Source organism: Ochlerotatus camptorhynchus, unplaced genomic scaffold (assembly GCF_037179485.1).
Source record: "Ochlerotatus camptorhynchus isolate MF236.1 unplaced genomic scaffold, CSIRO-AGI_Acam_v1.1 ptg000316l, whole genome shotgun sequence".
Lineage (NCBI taxonomy): Eukaryota > Metazoa > Arthropoda > Insecta > Diptera > Culicidae > Ochlerotatus > Ochlerotatus camptorhynchus.
The window spans coordinates 4,197,112-4,216,818 of NW_027040804.1; the positions used below are offsets into that span (position 1 = coordinate 4,197,112).

General features: G+C 42.9%; 1 protein-coding gene across 2 annotated transcripts in view; it reads left to right on the forward strand.

Annotated features, from left to right (window-relative positions):
* The window catches only part of hig (hikaru genki), a 59,846-nt gene that overhangs the window by 17,266 nt on the left and 22,873 nt on the right, over positions 1 to 19,707 (forward strand). For both annotated transcript variants that reach the window (XM_065229561.1, XM_065229562.1), the window contains exon 2: positions 7,207 to 7,829. In XM_065229561.1, the coding sequence (XP_065085633.1) occupies positions 7,652 to 7,829 (178 nt within the window). In that variant the 5' untranslated portion in view covers positions 7,207 to 7,651. The remainder of the gene's footprint in view (positions 1 to 7,206; positions 7,830 to 19,707) is intronic.

Sequence of the window (19,707 nt, forward strand, 5' to 3'; positions counted from 1 at the left end):
CATCGACAGTGGCAATTGCGATCCATATTTGCTCAACCGCCGAGCCATCAGGAGGGTCGAGCGTACGGGATTTAAAACTCGAGCGAACAGCCAGCAAAACACCACCTCCAGTGGTTTTGTTGCTATTCGAAGGCGACCGGTCTTGTCGATAAACGGAATATGATTCGCCAAACAACTGATTCGTTGAGGCATGTCCATTGAGCCAAGTTTCGGAAAGTGCGTAAACATCATAGGAACCGTCGCTGAAGGCCAATTGGTACTCGGCGAGAGAGCTGTTGATCCCACCAACATTTTGGTAGTACATCAGGACATTCGAAGAAGCAGGTGCAGCATTACTTGCTAGAGGCGCAGTCCTAGGGATTGAATATTCGTCAGAGCGGGGATTGCCGTTACTAATAGGATACTTGCCATGATAGGCAGCTTGGAAGACCCCATCGCCAGCGCTAGACTCAGGGCCGGGTTATTATGGAAGAACTCTCTCTACAATGTCTCATTTATGGCAATTGTAGACAGCTTTAGTCCAGGAGTTAGAACGTGGTACCTCTACAGGCTTACTTCAGCTTACTCATCGGGTGAGTCGATCGTACTCAATTTTGTCTGATGCATTAGGTTGTTAAAATCTGAGTAAACGAGAAATGTCAAACTGGGTAAAAGCCATTCAGTCAGCCAAATCCGGGACTTAGAAAAAAAATGCCAGCCGTGTCGGAGCAAACGCTCTAAGAAACGGCAAAATTATTGTAAAACACAGGCTGAAATGTATTAAGGTGAGTAGAAATTGTATGCGGAGACGATTTTCAGTCGTCTTCAGCTCCAGTAAATTGAATCTGGAGCAGGTAACTTTAATTTTGACGTAGAACTACGTCTTTGTCGACTATACTTGGGTGCAAATCAAAACATGTGTGTAGTGAAATAGTGTTAAGTTTTGAACGCTTGTAACTTTGCCATTTATAGATGAAAATAAAATCCAAATACGCCAATCGTTAGGATATTACATTACAAATCTGCGAAATAAATACTTTTTTCAATTTTCCACAAAAAACATTTAAAAATGTAAAAATGATAATTTTATCTCTGTTTTCATGAAATAAACGATTTTCCCTAACCCAGTCGTTATAATCGAGTACCATTTGGTTGTACATCGTTCTGCTTGAACCTGAAAAGATATAAAACAGCGCTACTGTCATGCCTCTGCTCATGACCGTTTCGGACCACCTGGTGTGACCACCTATCACAATGAGGAAATGAGGAACTTGAAAAAGTTTGCATGTTGAGAAAAACAAAACTAAGAAACCCGTGGATTGGAGGATCAAAATAAAATGGTGAAACCTGTCCAAATAGTATTTACAATAAAAAAAACTGAATACGCGCCAGGATTTAAAAGAACATTTTGTAGCTGCAAGTGTGTGTGTGTAATACTAATATCCAATTGATAGACGTAATACATACATGTGGGGCTTATTGTAAGTGAAAATAACCTCGGAATGTACGTGACTCTTCAGTCATTCTGAAATGGGTTGCTGGATCTGCAAATACGCGGTAACTCGCAACAACTCAAAATTGAGTCGAACATGCTCATTTCAGCGAGAAGTATGGCTACTCAAAAGATATCATCAGATATCGATCTTCCTTTTCATGATTTCAACATTATTCGACTGGATCGTGAGGATTCGCGTGGAGGAGGGGTACTTTTGGGGATCAAAAAACGCCATTCTTTCTATAGAGTGAATCTGCTACAATTTCCAGGGCTTGAAGTTGTCACCTGTCAGGCTATTATCAAAGTCAAGAGCCTTTGTATTGCTTCTGTGTATATTCCTCCTAGAGCCGTTGCTAATCGAAAACAACTTTCAGATATCTGTTCGGTACTTCCTGCTCCACGGTTGATTATGGGAGATTTGCATTCCCACGGTACAGGCTGGGGGGAACTGTATGATGGCAACCGTTCTACTATGATATATGACCTCTGTGACAACTTCAATGTGATTATCGTTGGATTGCACGTGGAATGTGATCCAGGATCCCCACGGTAGTGATCACTTGCCGATCAAAGTCAGAACCCGTTACCGTCGCGAACGATCTTACCCGTAATATTTATTAGACAAAGCTCAAGAATGTGATAGAAGATGCCCTAACGTCGGTAGAAGGGATTCCACCGTTGGATGAATATAACTTCCTCTCCAATCTGATCTTGGACAGCGCGCTTCAAGCTCAAACTCCGCCTCCTTCCCCTTGGTGCGACCAGCAATGCACTGAGGTTTATCATAAAAAGTCCGACGCGTTTAAGCTTTTCCAGAAACGTGGAACACCCGTGCATTTCGAAGCGTACTCGGTTTGTTGTAAATATTTTGATCGATTATTTATGTTAACTTCTACGTTAGCTTTTTAAATTTAGGATAAAAGCTCTTGCGTATATTGTGTACAGATTGTTAGTGTTAGGATTAAACGCAGATGGCCCGCATTTTTAGAATCACAGTGTACTGTGGTAGTTCATGTAATTTAATTGATTAAGTATTTGTAAAGTCAAGTCGATGACTATTGAATTTGAAGCTTTATCGCTGATTTTGATAATCGTATAGGGCATTTCAGTTTTAAGTCGACTTGTGAGCAGTAGTGAGCTCTGTGATTTTAATTTATCTTTTTTTTTTTTTGGAATTTAACTTCAGGTGTGTAAGTTGTAAAATAAAGCTAAAAGCAGAATATTTTGTTAAATGTGCTGGAAGTGAACTAATGTCTATTGTTTCTTTTGTGTAAATTAATAATAGATTTTGGACTTTGTGTATCAAAAAGGGTGAACACACTGCTTGCTTGAATTTTCGTTTAAAATTGAAAGGTAAATTATCACAAAATTTATTTCTTTGTATATTATTAGGGCCAAGCAAAGATCCACATCGGTCCTTCGTCACGCGCACTTCAGACAAAGAATGCGGAAAAAGACGAGCCTTTAGGCCGTATATTAAAAGCGCCCGTTGGACGCTGATGTCCAATGCGAAAAGAATATTAGAATAAGAATATTGAAGACAACAAATCAAGAAGACGGGCAACTCTTCCATTTTCTCATACGAACGCTATGAGACAGGTACAATCGCGTCATCTGCCGCTCAAAGGTAAATGCTTTGAACGAATTTGATAGCAAAGATTACATCCTCAGACGAAGGGTCGCTTGGATTCTGGCAAAGTTGTCAGTCTTCTTGGTTTGTTGTCTTCGATATTATTCTAATATTCTTTTCGCATTGTATATCAGCGTCCAACGGGCGCTTTAAATATCGCCTTTTTCCGCATTCTTTGTCTGGAGTGCGCGTGACGAAGGACCGATGTGGATCTTTGCTTGGCCCTCCAGATTGGGGTCAAGAGGGATCGACTGGCCTCTTGACCGAGAACTCAAGGGCCTTATCAAAGCCAAGAAATGCGGATACTGGCGGCAATTCAAAAACGGATTATCGCGCGAAACGTCGATGAATACGCTTTGGAACGCGGCGCGAAGGATGCGTAACCGGTCTTCGAACAATGATAGCGAGGAGTACTCAGATCGTTGGATTCTCAAGTTCGCGCGAAAAGTAGGGGAAATGCTGGTAATGTCGGCCTAAGTGTCCCTAATTTGGGCCCATACATAAATTCAGCAATCAACTAAATTTTCAATAGCAACCAAAAATATCCATTAGTAACGTCCCAATAACGCGTTCATCTAGATACAATTGATAAATAGCAGACTTTTAGCGATGGGCCCAAATTAGGGACATGTAGGCCGACATTACCTACATTTCCCCTATGTCCTGATTCCGTGCCGGCACATATGTTTCTTCGCGAAACGACGAATTCGGTAGACGAGATCAGCCAGCCTTTTTCAATGCTGGAGCTCTCACTCGCGCTCCTTTCGTGTAGCAATTCGGCTCCGGGGGCTGATAGGATCAAGTTCAACTTATTGAAGAACCTCCCAGACGTCGCTAAGAGGCGCATGTTGAACATGTTTTTGTAAAGTCCTAGAGGGGGTGGATTTCGGATCCCTAGATGGTTTTAAATAAACTTGTTTTCAGCTTGAAGTTCGATAATCGAATGCGAGCTCTCAGTGTTGTTTATTTGCTTTTGTAACTTTGATAGCGTTACAAGTATTACAGATTCGTTTTCCAGTGGGTAATATCTTTTCAGATCTAACGTTTCATTTGTTATCTTCGTCATTAGACGAGTACACTTCAGTTTTGTCAGTTTCTGGAGTTCAATATTGTTTCAGATGATTGGAGGCGAGTGAGAGTAATTGCCACTAAAAAACCTGGGAAACCCGCGTCAGATCATAACTCTTATCATCCCATTGCGATGTTATCGTGCATTCGAAAATTGTTGGAGAAAATGATCCTTTTTCGCCTGGACAAATGGGTTGAGATGAAACACCTACTCTCAGATTATCAATTTGGTTTCCGTAGGGGCAGGGGAACGAACGACTGTCTCGCATTGCTTTCCATAGAAATTCAATTGGCTTTTGCTAAAAAAGAGCAAATGGCTTCTGTGTTCTTAAATATTAAAGGGGCTTTTGATTCAGTATCGGTTGAAGTCCCTTCGGACAAACTCTACACATATGAGCTTTTCTCATGGAAACTCTACAGCTTCTCGATGTAGTTATATGGGTCTCTCCCAGGGCTCATGTTTAAGCCCCCTTTTGTATAATTTCTACGTCAGAGAAATTGACAATTGTCTAAGTGACAACTGCACGTTGAGACAACTTGCAGATGACGGCGTAGTGTCTATGACAGGGAACAAAGGGATCGACCTGCAAGGACCCTTACAGGATACCTTAGACAATTTGTCTCCTTGGGCTATCCAGCTAGGTATCGAATTCTCCACGGAGAAAACTGAGTTTGACCGAAGCTTCAACTTTTGGGCAAGCCGATCACTCATTCCATGTTTTTCAAATATCTTGGGGTCTGGTTCGAGTCCAAATGCACCTGGAGATCCCACATTGAGTATCTGAGACGAAAATGCCAACAAAGTATCAATTTTCTCCAAACAATTACCGGAACGTGGTGAGGAGCTCATCCGCAAGATCTTCTAACGTTGTACCGGACAACGATTTTATCGGTTTTAGAGTACGGTAGTTTTTGCTTCCAGTCGCCGGTTAAAACTCACATCATCAAACTGGAACTTATCCAGTATCGTTGTCTTCGTATCGCGTTAGGATGCACGTACTCGACTCATACGATGAGTCTAGAAGTGTTGGCGGGCATGTTGCTACTCTCTGATCGGTTTTCGGAATTGTTCCTCGGGCTCCTCACCCGTTGTGAAGTTATGAACCCACTGGTAATGGAAAACTTTGAGAAGCTTCTTGAGCTAAACCCTCAAACTCGTTTTATGTCATTGTACTACGGGTACATAACACGGGATGTGAGCCCTTCACAGCATAATCCTCATCGTGTATGCTTCTCCGATTTCGGCAATTCAGTTAGTTTTGATTTTTCTATGACGCAAGAGATTCGCGGAATCCCAAAACATCATCGTCTCCATGATTGTTCCGTCAATTTATGCTGCAAAGTTTGGCCAAGTTGATTCCGCAAGATCGTTCTTCACAGATGGATCCGCCGGTTTTGGTATTCATAACGAATTTCATAGCGCCTCTCGAATGCTTCAAGCTCCTTGTTCCGTATATGTTGCTGAGCTGGCGGCAATACATTTTACTCTATAATCTATCGCCTCACTTGTACCAGATCACTATTTTATTTTTACGGGTAGTCTAAGTTCTGTCGAGGATATTCACTCCATGAGGCCGGTAAAGCACTCCTCATATTTTCTCATGCAAATACGAGAGTTTCTAAGTGCTTTATCTTTAAGATCTTTTGTCATTACCTTTGCATGGGTCCCATCTCCTTGCTTGATTCCGGGCAATGAGATGGCGGACTCATTTGCTAAGGTGGGCGCTATGGAAGGCGATATTTACGATCGACAAATCGCCTACGATGAATTTATCTTCATTTATCGTCAACAGTCACTCGCCAGCTGGCAAAATAAATGGAGTGAAAGGAGTTTGGGACGATGGCTATATTCGATCATCCCTAAGGTGTCCTTGGTTCAAAGGGTTGGATGTGGGTCGAGACTTCATTCGTGTGATGTCTCGCCTCATGTTCAATCACTATTCGTTTAGCTCTCACTTGTTCCGTGTTGGGCTGGGGGACAGCAATCTCTGTGAATGTGGACAAGGTTACCAGGACGCAGATCACATTATTTGGTCTTGTGCTGAGCATCGTGGAGTCAGATCTGAGCTGTACGATTCCCTTCGGGCTGGAGGTAGACAACCTAATGTTCCAGTTCGGGATGTTTTGGCTAGACGCGATCTGGAGTTTATGAAACTCATTTAAATTTACTTTAAGAATTTTAGCCTTAGATTGTAAGTTTGCTTAACCTTGTGTTTAGTTTGTATTTTGTACGTGTGGGTTTTTTTTATTTTTTTTTTTCAAGTTGAATAGAAATAAGTTCACGTTTTAGAATTAATTACATATTTGTATTGTAAATACCATTTCAAACCTCCTTCTCCCTTTTCCCATCCAACATATTGTAAATCTCCACTAACCTCGAGAAAACCGCGAGTATTCGATCCAGTTCCTTTAACTTAAAACATAAAACATTAATAATGTATAACGAAAATGATATCTCGCATCTGTAAAGTTTATTCGATTGAGCCTGTACAAATAAAGTAATTACTAAAAAAAATCTCAAAATGCCGCTGGATATGATGATTCAATTTAATATCAGCAGACTAGTTTTCAAAACACGAATTAAAGCACAACGGTCTATATGATTTTAGTTCAATGATAATGAATTAATAAATGTTAAAAATATAAATCAAAACATGCTATGACCTCAAAAAAGTCTCTGTATTATCTCTGTAGTTTTTTTTTAATTGTGAGAAATATTCACTGCTCATTCAATTGTGTTCCAAACAGCCCAACATATATTCTCATCTATATCATTCAATAAAAAATAAAAACATGCACCATATATTTCCATACCCAAAATATGCGCTAGCAAGGCTATCGGTTTTTCCGCTTGAGCAAACGTCCTGAAAATAAACCTAGGATATTGCCCGTATACTAAAAATATCCACGAGGCTTTTCCTCTAGTAAAGGTTTGCCCAAGGGGTTGTTGTAAGCTTTTTTGTTTTTCCCTGTTTCTCCTGCCACCGAGCCAAGCCAACCTTACTAAGTTCGTTTCATACTTGTTCCGTTTTAGGATCGGCATCCTGTCACCTTACCCCCAACGCAACCTGCGACGTGGTGTCACACCGTCGGCATCGCGTTGACACAGCAGAGCTAGTGCTGAGAACCCGCAGAGTCCCCGAAGGCAGCAACCAACGTGTGACAACGCGAGACGGCGGAGATTATATTTCCATATCACTTTGGAATATTATTGCCATCCGATGTTTGCACAATCAGGACCAGCTTCTGCCTGAGCAAACATTCGGAGGCATTTGCGCTGCCATCGGTCGTTGTCTTCATCAGGCGGCGGCGGCGGCGAGAATCAAGTAGAGCAGAACGCGCGGAAAATTGTCTGCCAAGTGGAAGAAATCAGATTTCACCAAATAAGCACCAATAGAGCGAGGCAGGAGAGGCGAATGTAAGGCAGCTAGGAAAAAAAAAACGTTTGCCACTGGTAAAAGTGCTAAAGTGAGAAAAGGATGCCCCAATTGGTGGCCAACTCAGCGTCGTCGATGGCGACGGGGAAAATATGTAAAATTGAAATCGGAAAATGTTTGCTTTTCGTCACACTGCTAACGAGTGTTTGCTTTCGAGCGATCCGCACTGACGATGCATCCTCCACGGACCCGCAGCATTCGGCACCAACAAATGAACCCGGTAAGTTTTTTGTTTATTTTTTTTTTGAATGGTGACCCATCTGTATTTCGTGTACGTGCCACAGTCCCTTGACGAGAAGTAGGATACGATGCTGTCCGGTTTTTCTCGCAAATGGTTTGATGTTGTGGCGTTGAAGCGAATCGGTCTCCTTTTTCGAGGGAACATTTTTCATGGAAGTTAGAGAAATGAAATGTGGGCTTTTTGTAAACTGATTTGGATTAGAAATTTAGCATGTGCTGCGAACGACATCCAACTTCGGACCGAAATTCTCATAATTCACATTCGGTTTAGTTCTGGTTTAGTTCAGACTTCACCATCATAATATCATCAACATGAAAATCATGATTTAATTGAGCACAGCATGTGTGTTTCTTTAGTCGCCAGTACCGCAAAAGTCATCTCTTGCCATGTCAGTTAGCTCAAATCTCACTGCAAACTAGGTTGAACAATATATTCCACATACGGCATACCCCACTCCCACCTAGGCTGAGACTAATAGCATCGTATATTTGCTCTGTTCCCAGTCATCTCAAGACGGGTCCCATTATTCATCCAGGTTGTAAATCTAATTACTTTCGAGCATTATTGGACGTGAAAGACAACATCTTCATGCCTTTCCGGCACCAAATAGGTATGTAGATTCTGCTTAAGCCATGATGCTCAGAATTCATTATACAAGCGCATAGATGAACTCGACGGAGCGTAACCAGCACCAAGTGTTGTATCTATGGAAGAAACCATCCCAGCCATCCATCCATCCATATCGGTTGGTGGTTTGGACTTCTTCTTCATCAAATCTCGAGCTGAACGGATCTTCATCTTGGAAAATGATGAAGCAACTCAACTGCAATCTATCGTACTTTCCGCATCAATTTTGTCCGTGTGCTCGCACACATTTTGAGATATATAGGTGGTGGAAACATTGGGTTAGTCCCCAATGTATACGTAAGAGCATCCTTCCTTTCTCAAGACGGTCGGTCTGATGGTGCTCTTTTAAGAGGTGGTGGAGTGCAGAAATAGAAAATTGATTCAATTTAATCCCGTAACGACGACGAGGGCGACCGCTGAGGGGGAGTCAACCGCGCGCAAATGTGTGACAGCATCTCTCGGTGGAGCGCGCGCGGATGTGATGTGGTTTGCGTCCTTGGGAATTCTTGCTATAGGGGTGGAGGAAACGTGACAGGTGAGACGGATGGAGAAGTTGAGTAGAAAGTTGAAATATATTTTTTACGGGTCGTCTCACCAGTCATGCTGGATGAGATTGTTGTGCAGGTTATAGTTTGCTAGTTGATTAACTGAAGTAATTGAAAAAGCGTACCCAGACATCGTATTCCAAAGGGGACGAGGCGATGCTATGGAGACCATGTTTGGGATGTGAATTTCCGTTTACATTGAGAGATTGTCACATTGAAGTGGTGGCAGTAGAAACAGTTATTAAACTATTAGGAAGGCTATCATCATTTCTACTTAACATTTTAACTGTTAACTTGTAAAAGTTCGTAGTACCCCCTCAGCGTTATAGAGATTAGTGACGTTTAACGCACGCACACTAGAAGGAGAAACGCCGTGTAAAGTTGTTTATAAGTTTCCTAACCTAAAAAATGTTTGAAAGTAAATCGGTCAAAATGAGTTTGACATCGATTTGTTATATATTTTCCTCGGATATTCACTAACACGCTCTCACATATCGCACCAATACATCCGGATGTGAAAATCTCTATAATCACAAACGAAGTGACTGACGGAGCGGCTCGAAAACTTTGGTGACGAACCTGCTATTGCAATCCAGTGTACCACATGGCAACACTACTACCAACCGGTGGAAACTAACGATTTAAAATTGGCTCACTACTTGACTAGCCTATTGGTCCCAAGCAAATCGATTAACGTATCCCATTCTTGTCAAAATTCTAGTACTACACTATGTTTGTTTTGATTCGCTATGAAAGTTTGACAGATAAAATGAGGGGCTCGTGGATCCTATGTTTCGAGGGGTGAATCTATTAGCTTGGGACCGAAGAGAGTACAAAGGATCTTGGTGAATTAACTGGCACCGACTTTCATAGCTTGGAAGCCGATGAGGATCCCTCCAAGGCAATCGTCGAAGGGCAAACCAGACGAATCGTCGTTGAATAGACTCTAATCTTTGTACACTGTTTTGGTAATCGGGATTCCATACAGGGCAGCAGTATTCTAACACCGACCGGACGAGGGAGCAGTAAAGCGACTTCAAACAGTAGATGTTCGTGAAACTTTGAGCTATCCTGAAAAGGAAGCCGAGCGTTCTGGATGCCTTGTCGATCACGTACGAGATATGCTGGCTGTATGTGAGTTGATAATCTAGATGACTCCCAGATCCTTAATGTGATTCACATGATGTACGTCAACGCCTCCTAGGATATAACTGAATGTGATTGGAGAGTTTCTTCCGTGAGAACGTGATTACTGAACATTTGGTTGGATTTACAACCATGCGGTTCAGTTGGCACCAATTAGCTACAGCGTTGAGTTGGAGTTGGAGAAGGTGGCAGTCAGCGATAGCTCGGATTTGGAGATAGATTTTCATGTCATCTGAGAACGACAGTCGTGGACCGTCGAGGATGAAATTGACGTCGTTGAAATACAAAAGAAATATCAACGGGCCGAGGTGGTTACCGAAGTGGCAGGGAACGAAGGAGATGGGCAGTCGTCGATTGCAACTTCCAACTGACGATCAGATACCTAGATAGGATACGAACCAGTGTCTGTTTTTATCATTTACCATGACACGCAAGGAGTAGCGCTTCAACCCAGTGTCGATGAATTGCGTTTGTTTTGAACATCTTCTTAGTTACGAAACGAGCGAAATGAACAAATCGACAGTGAGCATGCATAAGGGCCTATACGCGATGATCGATTCTCTTCGTCGATTTTCTCTTTTGTTAATAACTCGCTAGATTTAACGTTTCTTGGTGCGTTTGCTGTTGCTTTTGATAGCCAATACAACCTGTTACTACTCCGCATTGAACAAATTCTAGAAAATTGTTTCGCTTAGCTGTAGCAATGCAAAGAGAAAATCGATGAAGAGAATCGATCATCGCGTATTCGCCCTTATGCATGCTCACTGTCGAAATGAGTTTATTGTACATCAACGAATACGCGTTTGTTGATATTCACCTGTGCTCAATTATCAAACCCAAAATTGTGAAAATCAGAAGTGATCCTCAAAAGCTTAATAATCAACGAAATTTTGGGCAAAATGATTATTTTGAATATTGTCGACCACACTGCCTTAATCATCAATATTATCATCAGTTCAGCTTGAGGCAATAATTTGCCGTCGACTTATGTCTAAAAACCACGTTCTTCAGCGCTATATTTGTTTAAAATGAAAATAATCATGACCAAGATGAAGACGAATATCAATATTTACAACAACAGAGGCGATAATGAGAATCCAGCCACGAATGAAGAAAAACAAATGTTATTTTTGATACTCAGAGGTTGCCTAGATCAAGTGAATTTGTTTATATCAAAATTCAAATTCATACAGGTAGTTGGTCTATCTGTTAAGGTTTTCTTCATATTCAGCTAAATTGAGTGTAGAAGAAAGGATTTTTATCAGCACTGATACGAACCATCGTAGGAGACTGCCGTTTATACCGAGCCTATCCAGTTTGGCGATCGCTATAAGATGGTTCAACTTGGCGAAGGCGGCTGATAAGTCAGTGTAGAGGACATCTGTTTGCATATGGTCTGTCATACTCTCCGTAATGTACGAGGTGAGACAAATAAGGTTGGAGGTAGTCGACCGCCCTGCCATGAAACCATGCTGGTCTTCGCTCAAGTGCTGCTTGAAGTGAGAAACTAATGTTTCCATAACGACCAACTCGAACAGTTTAGATATGGCACGCAACGATGTGATGCCGCGATTGGAAGATTGCCGTAAAAGCTCGACGCAGATGTCGCCACTGCATAATGATGATAATGTTGACAGACTGCATATAAAATTCGTGAAAATAAGCATTAAATCATAATTTTTATCAAGCCTGCGTAAAATCCTTCCAATATAACATTCGAATTGAAGAAGAAAATGTTTTCACGATCAGACTGATGTGCATCTTTGACTTTTCCAGATGAACTTTCATAAGATATATTCATTTAATTTCACAGCTCCATCAATGCTGCATCGTACATATGATGTAAACAGAAGTAAATTGCTCAATTACTCAAAATAAAGATGATTTGTCATCTTCTTATCAGATTGCAAACCATCTAGCTCCATTTTATAGCATGGTGTGTGTTGAGTAAATCAAGTTCCGTTGCGTTTTCCGTCGAAAATTGTGAGTATCAATATGTTTGCCTAAAAAGGCCAAAATGAACATTTATTGAATATTAGCGACCTATACAACCATTTCTCCATTATCACCAGCATGATACAATCTTTCCTAAGTAAATTCACTTAATTTCCACTTTCATCCTAGTGGACATCGCACATATTCACCATTTTCCGAAAAATGCAGCTGCGCAGGAGGTAACCTCTACCCTCGCCTCTACCTGTGGGTGCAAACTTGTTATGCATAATTTACCATGAAAACATCTCCAATCTATACCGAAATAATAACAGTTAGTTTGCAAACACGTTTTCTTACACGATTTAAGCAAAAGTTTCCACCGGAAACTATTAGTTTTTCTTTATGTACCGATTTGCCCCAAAAATCGTCTGTTTTACTTGGAGAATTTGGAAACTATCCTCCTTCTAGAAGTTCTCACTTCGAAATGTAGGTGGCGAAAGCTTGAAAAAGTTTCACTGCAAGACGCCAATAGTTGTCGATGTTTCTTTTGCATCCCTTCTTATGCACTGGAAACATCTCAGCTGATTTCCAGCAGGAAGGAAACACCCCCCTGGAGAGGGACATTTCGAACAGAAGGCAGAGAGGAGCCACCAGGCTATCGATGTGTTGTTTGAGAAGGTACTCCGTCAGGTCCAGGCTAGGGGCACGCAATAACCTTTAACTCCAACGCAGGCAACGGCTGTAATGTAATTAGCTTTAACATGTAATGTAATTAGCTTTAACATTGGCGACTGGTTTTGGAAGACTTTGGACTGGACGTGTCGCTCAATGACGTAAGCCAAAATATGCGAGAGCGTTTAGGCAGCTGCATTGACATCGGCAGGGACGAGTATCCTGTGCCAGTCCAAATTCGAAATAAGTTCCCCGATACTGTCGTCACAGACAAACAGACGTAACTCTTCATTGTGTACCTTCGTTCATGCATTTAACGGTTGATTTGAATATTATCAGTTCCGCGAAGTACTCGCCGCAGCACTGGCATCGGATCACTTTGACGCTTCTACACATTCTATAGAACTTTTATGCAATATTGTTAGCGAGTTAGCGAGCAAGCTTGTTTTCCGCGAGAAGCCCGAGGGATGTCGTTACTGAGGTCCTATGTTTTGAGATACTATGTTTTCAAGAAAAACTTTTTCAAAGAGTTACGTCTGTTTGTCTGTGCTGTCGTGGCCAGCATTACGGAAATCTTAGGAGACCTCAAGGGGGGGTGGAATGACCTCAGGAATTTGGTTGCCTTCAAGTGCAATAGCTAAAGGAGGATGGTGTGGAACAGTCTTTATCAACGAAGAAACAGCCATAGACAAATGCGGAGCAGTATCCTGAGCGGTGACGAAGCAAAGGTCTAAGCTACACACTTAGAAATACCTAATCTTACACGTGATGGAATCCATCTTTGACATAAAGGATGAGACGTGAACAAGCATGTCATGTAAAATTAAGTGCTTCTTCTTCTTCTTCTTCTTCTTCATCTTCTTCTTTGCATTTCAAGCTTATTGCATATCGCATATTAACTTATTGCGTGCTATCAACTTAGTGTTCTAGATGCACTTCCACAGTTATTAATTGAGAGCTTTCGATGCCTGTACAATTTTTGCATTGGTATAATTGTGTGGCAAGTCCAATCATACTTCTATGTCCAGGGAAGTCGAGAAATTTTCCAACCCGAAAAATTCCTAGACCGGACCGGGAATTGAACCCAGCCACCAAGGTCTTGCTTTGTAGCTGCGCCTTTACCGACTGAGCTAAGGGAGTCTCGGAGCACCTAAATTTTCATCAATTTTTCTAAGTGTGTACGATTGTTCTCATTAACACCGTGATTGATTTGCTTCAGAGTGGCGATACTGTAATGATCCAAAAGGGTTACAGCTCCAGAGTGAAATGTAGAACGGTCGTGGTCCGGATACAGGAATCCACCGTAAGATGATCGCCAAGAAATTATCATCTCGTCAGCAGCTGTAGCGATCTCCATTATAGCTCGAATAGACTGACTGTGGGATTCAATTAGCGTAGAGTAGCGAGTTCGATCCGGAGGAAAGTAAACTACACACACAAACAAAGTGCGGTCAGCGAGCTTAATGGCAATCCAAACTTGTTCCACACAAATCCATGAATCGTTTTCGATAACTTTTGCCTTCAATCCAGAGCCGACCGCTATGAGAACGCCTCCACCAGTAGATTTGCGGCTGTTGTGCGGATTCCGATCGCATCAAAAAACCTCGTATTCGGAACCAAACACTTGATTTGACAATGTGCGAGTATCGAACCAAGTCTCAGTGAGAGCGATAACGTCGAAGCAACGATTCGAAACCGCTAAGCGATAATCATCGATGTTGAAATTCATCCCACCAGAGCGTTCTGATAATACATGCAGATGGCCTGACTGTGACGATAAGTAGCCTGGCGGGAGCTGCATTGCGATCTAGAATTGGCAGCGACATCAGGCAGGGGATGCTCCAAGACAGATCTTGAATTATATTCGCCTGATTGGGAGATACGGAAGACCCCCTCTCCGTTTCCGATCGCAGGGCCGGGCCGACTCCGATGAGCGATGTCAGCGTCGGAAGAACTGGGGGCTTCCAAAATACTGTCCATGGTGCGTCCCAGGGTCCAAGATGAAAAAGATGGAACCGGCTGATGCGGAGTTGATTCCACGTTCCTTGACGTGCGCTTTCTTCGTTAGGAGATTTCTGTGCGCTGAAAATCAAACCGACTTTAGGCAGCGAATGATCAATGTTGAATTTATACTTGTCTGGTATAGCAAGTTGGAAGACCCCCGACCCACATCTAAACTCAGGGCCGGGACGGCTGTGGTGAACGTTGGCAGGAAATGGCGCGACTGAGATAGAGGAACCGGGGGCTTCCACTGTGCTATCTACGGTGCGTCCCGGTTGGAAAGTAGAACCATTCGTCAGGAGAGGGGAAGACAACGACGCCACCTCATTTTGCGTCGGGGTATTGGTGAGAATCTGGATGTGGGGGAATACATCACGCAACGAAAAATTCGAATCATAAAAATACTTGCCGGTCCAAGCATGGTGGAAGACCCCCTTCTACAACCAACCTCAGAGCCGAGACGACTTGGGTGAACGCTGGCTGCAGTTGGCGGGACTGGGATGAGGCGATTGGGGGCTTCCATCAGGCTGCTTTCAACGGTGCGTCTCGGATGTATATCGTGAGATGGCGTGATAAGGCGTTGTCGGTTGTGCTGGGCGTTCCTAAAGGGATGGGTGCACCAAGGGGTGCTGGGGTCCCGAAAGGGGTACCAGTCGGAGTGCCAAAGGGAATTATTTTTGGGGTAGCAATAGGTACCGGGGCATCAGAGGGCAGCCATACAGTATTTTTCGTCTGCGTGTCCTCAAATTCTCTAAACACAATCCCCTGAGGCCAAATTCCAGGATCCAAAGTGGCTTCTATGAGTCCCAGACTAAAAGTCTCTTCTACAAAGTTGTTCCTTATAGTTTGGCCCTCATTTTTATGACAATGAATTCTAGGGTAATTCTTATTATCACTAAAACTTTTTTTTTTTTTGAAGAAATTAAGGTATACATTCTTCGGCAAAGTTATAGCTGAGCTAATATCAAGCAACTTTGTTCGAAGAAGGCGATCTTTAGATCTTTAGAAGGCGCAAATTTTTCCTGCACAAAGCTTGTCAATATCTTTCACTGATCAAGAGTTATTGACGTTTTTCTACTAAAAATATGCCCTTTTCAAATGTTAATATCTCTGGTTGGGACAAACAAAAAAAAAGTGTTTTACGGCATTTGAAAGGACGTATTTTATTCTCAATAATATGAATTATATTTAGGTATGTGAGGCCGACCCCGGCGTAGTGGTTACCATCCATACCTCTCACGCCAAAGGCACGAGTTCAAATCTCACCCTCGGACAAGTCACAAATGACCCAAGAGCGTTAAAGTGACTATAATAAAAAAAAATTAAAGGGTTGTGTCCTAGACACGACCGCAGTATGACGTAGAACCACACAAAATTGATGTTTTTCATGCATTTTTGACTATTATACTTTATCTTAAAATTTTCAAGTATTTCAATGTTTCGGTTATGGTTGACTCAAAACAATTTACACATTTTTCTTGACAAATATCCATTTGAAATTCCACATGATTTTCATTTGACCAGACATAAACATAATCCACTCAGAAGTACACATGACATTTATACGCAAATGAATAGTATGTGTGGTCACGCATGGTTTTTATATGTATATATATTAAGTATGTGGCCGACACATAGATATTGATTTGTTGATCACGTTGCAACAACTCATGTGTGGGATTTGAGGGGGGGGGGGGGGTTAGTAGAGGTTGTTGATGAGTGGGGGGGGGGGGGGGGTTAGGAGAGGTTGTTGAGGGGGGGGGGAGAGATTGTTGTGAAGCGAGGGGTTTACATCATTATTTTTCCTCATTGTGGTCACGCCGTGATCCACCTTTAGCCGCTGATTTGGTCCTGCTTACTGCAGGACCAAGTGCCACGCCGTCCAAAGCGAAAATGAGCAAAAGCTTTTTTTTGACTTTTGACTTAAATGATCTATATTTCTTGAATTTGTGTGGTTTACATGTATAACTTATCAAGTGACACAGATGCGTCTTTTCAACTTTAGTTCCTGTGAAATTTCAATTATTATTAATTACAGTTCCTAGTCCTATCAGGCCTGTTTTAGAGAATGACCACCTTGGTGGGATTGGTTTGTTTGAAAATTTGAAAAAGGAGACTACTTATAACTACTATTTACAACTACAACTAACCTACAACTACTATATACACCTAATCTACTATATACAAATTGCTTATCAAAGCATGTTCTGATAAATTACATTTATGTGCAAATTTAGTCTTAATTTCGTTAATTCTGGAATCTATTTTGGCAATGCCTGCCTCTTCGTGTAAATTTGTTATTCTAGTGTCAAAAGGACGATCAAGTACCATCCTCAGCACTCTATTCTGAGCGACCTGGATTTTGTTCCTGTGAGTCTGTGCACATGATTCCCACACCGGAGCTGCGTAGAGGATCGCAGGTGCTATGATTTGTTTGTAGACGGCCAGTTTGTTCACCCTTGAGAGGCGGGATCTGCGGCAAATCAGCGGAAACAGACACCTAACCAAGGCAGAACACTTGACTACTGTTTTCTCTATATGCGAACGGAAGAGGAGCTTTTCATCGAACAACATCCCGAGATAGGTTACTTCGGCGGACCACTCAACCCTTGTGCCATCCATGATTACAGTACAAGATGGAGCCGGTTTCAGTTTGGGCGATTGCCGATGTAGGAACATGATCGCTTGTGTTTTGGAGGGATTGATTTTAATTTTCCACGTGGTGGCATAATCAGCAAAGGCGTTAAGGCATCGTTGAAGTTTGTTCGTTATTTCGCGAGGCATCCTTCCTTTGACGGCTATTGCGGTATCATCTGCGAACAGGAAAAACACGCAACCGTCACCGAGGGGAGGAATGTCGGAAGTGTAAATGCTGTAAAGCAAGGGGCCCAGCAGACTACCTTGCGGGACTCCTGCTGGGATCGAAAACGTGTCTGAGAGACAACCATTCAACGATACCTTAAACGACCTTTGCTGAAGGTAGTTACGGGTGATTTTAATAAGATGTAAAGGAAAGTTGAAGTTACAAAGCTTGTACACAAGTCCATCATGCCAAACATTGTCAAACGCCTTTTCAACGTCTAACAAGGCCATGGCTGTGGACTTGGATACAGCTTTGTTAATTCGGATGTTATTCAACACCCGTACTAGGTGATGATTGGTGGAGTGCCCCTTTCTGAATCCAAACTGTTCCGGAAGGAGAATGTTATTTTACTCGACAAACTTGAGCAAACGATTGAGAATGAGTTTCTCGAACAATTTGCTCAGCGCTGAAAGGAGGCTGATTGGTCTGTAGCTTGAAGGCAATGTTGGATCCTTACCGGGCTTGCGGATTGGTATGATTTTTGCTGCTTTCCAGATGCTTGGAAAGTAGTGCAGTTCCAAACATCTGTTGAAGATAGCGGTTAGAAGAGACTGCACTTTCATGCTGAGTCTCTTCAAGATCAAGTTGAATATACCGTCAAACCCGGGAGCCTTCATGTTCTTGGTGCATTTCAGCGCTGAGCAAATTTGTTGTACTGTAATCATATCCGCCGGAGGCACGACACAAGGGGAGGCATCTAGGTTTTGAACGCATTGCGCAACCTGATCATCGAGCGGACTTTGGATAGTCGAGCCAAGCAAATGCGATGAAGCGACATGCTCGCCGATCGCATTTGCTTTCTCCTGTGGGGTAATTAAAAGCCGATCGTCATCATTTTCGACTTTGAGAGGTGGAACGGGTTTAGGATGATTTTTCAGGACCTTGGCTACCTTCCAGAATGGCCTGGAGCGGTCGTCCAGATTCTGGACAACAAGCCCGAAACTTTCATTTCGGAGTGAGTCCATTCTGGAAGCAATCTGCCTGTTCAGATCGGCCATTTCACGTTTTTTGCCCAGGTCTCCAGTCCTCTGAAACTGGCGTCTACGCACATTTCTCAATCGAATCAATAATTGGGTGTGGGAATCAATAGCAACAAACTTACCCCTCACAGGAACTTGTCGAACGCATGTCTCGTCAGCCTCGGATATGGCCTGTTGGAGTCCTTCCAACGCCCGGTCGATGTCATCTACGGTGTCGAGCAGTGGATTTTCATCGATGTTGCTGTCCACCATTCGACCGTACTGCACCCAGTTGACATGGTGGTAGTCTTTACGCAGGCAGCCTCTAGCAGGAACCACGTTGACACCGACTTCAGTCACCACCGGTTGGTGGTCGGAGCTGAGATCGTTGTGCACCTCCGGCTTGGATAGTCCGATGTTTGACAGGAAAAAGTCTAGCGTGGAGGGATTTCCCGCTGGAGAGATGAAAGTTGGTTCGTCCGGAAATTGCACTGTGTACAGTCCATGTTGTGCGTGGTCGAACAATAGACATCCGTTCCGGTTCTTCTGGTAGTTCCGCCAAGCTTCATGGCGGGCGTTCAGGTCGCCCCCAACGATGAATCGGGAGCTAGTACGGGTGATGGCGGTCAGGTCCTTCTTGAATTGGATTCCTAATCCGTTGCTTGCGGTACACTGGCGTGGGCAGTAAACAGCGATGAACCGGACGTTTCCAGTTGGTGATTCCACCTCCACACTAATGGCCTCGATGATAGAAGTGCGGATGTGGGGCAGAGTGCAAAAATTGATTCCCTTTCTGACGATGACCGCTACACCACCCCCCCTGGAGCTGGTGCGATCAAGCCGGATAATGTTGTGGTCAGGCAACCAGAAGCTGTCACCGAACTTTAGGTGGGTTTCGGTTAGAAGACCCACGTCGATGCTATGCTTGCGGAGGAAGTCGGCAAGCTCAATCTGTTTAGCTCTTACAGAGCAAGCGTTCCAGGTAGCGATGGTTAGCGGTTTAGACACCATATTGGATGATGAACTTACCGAGCACTTGGATCTGTTCGGGCTTATTGCGGCACTTACGTAGAGCACCGGTCATGTTGATAAAAATCTCCATCAGTTCG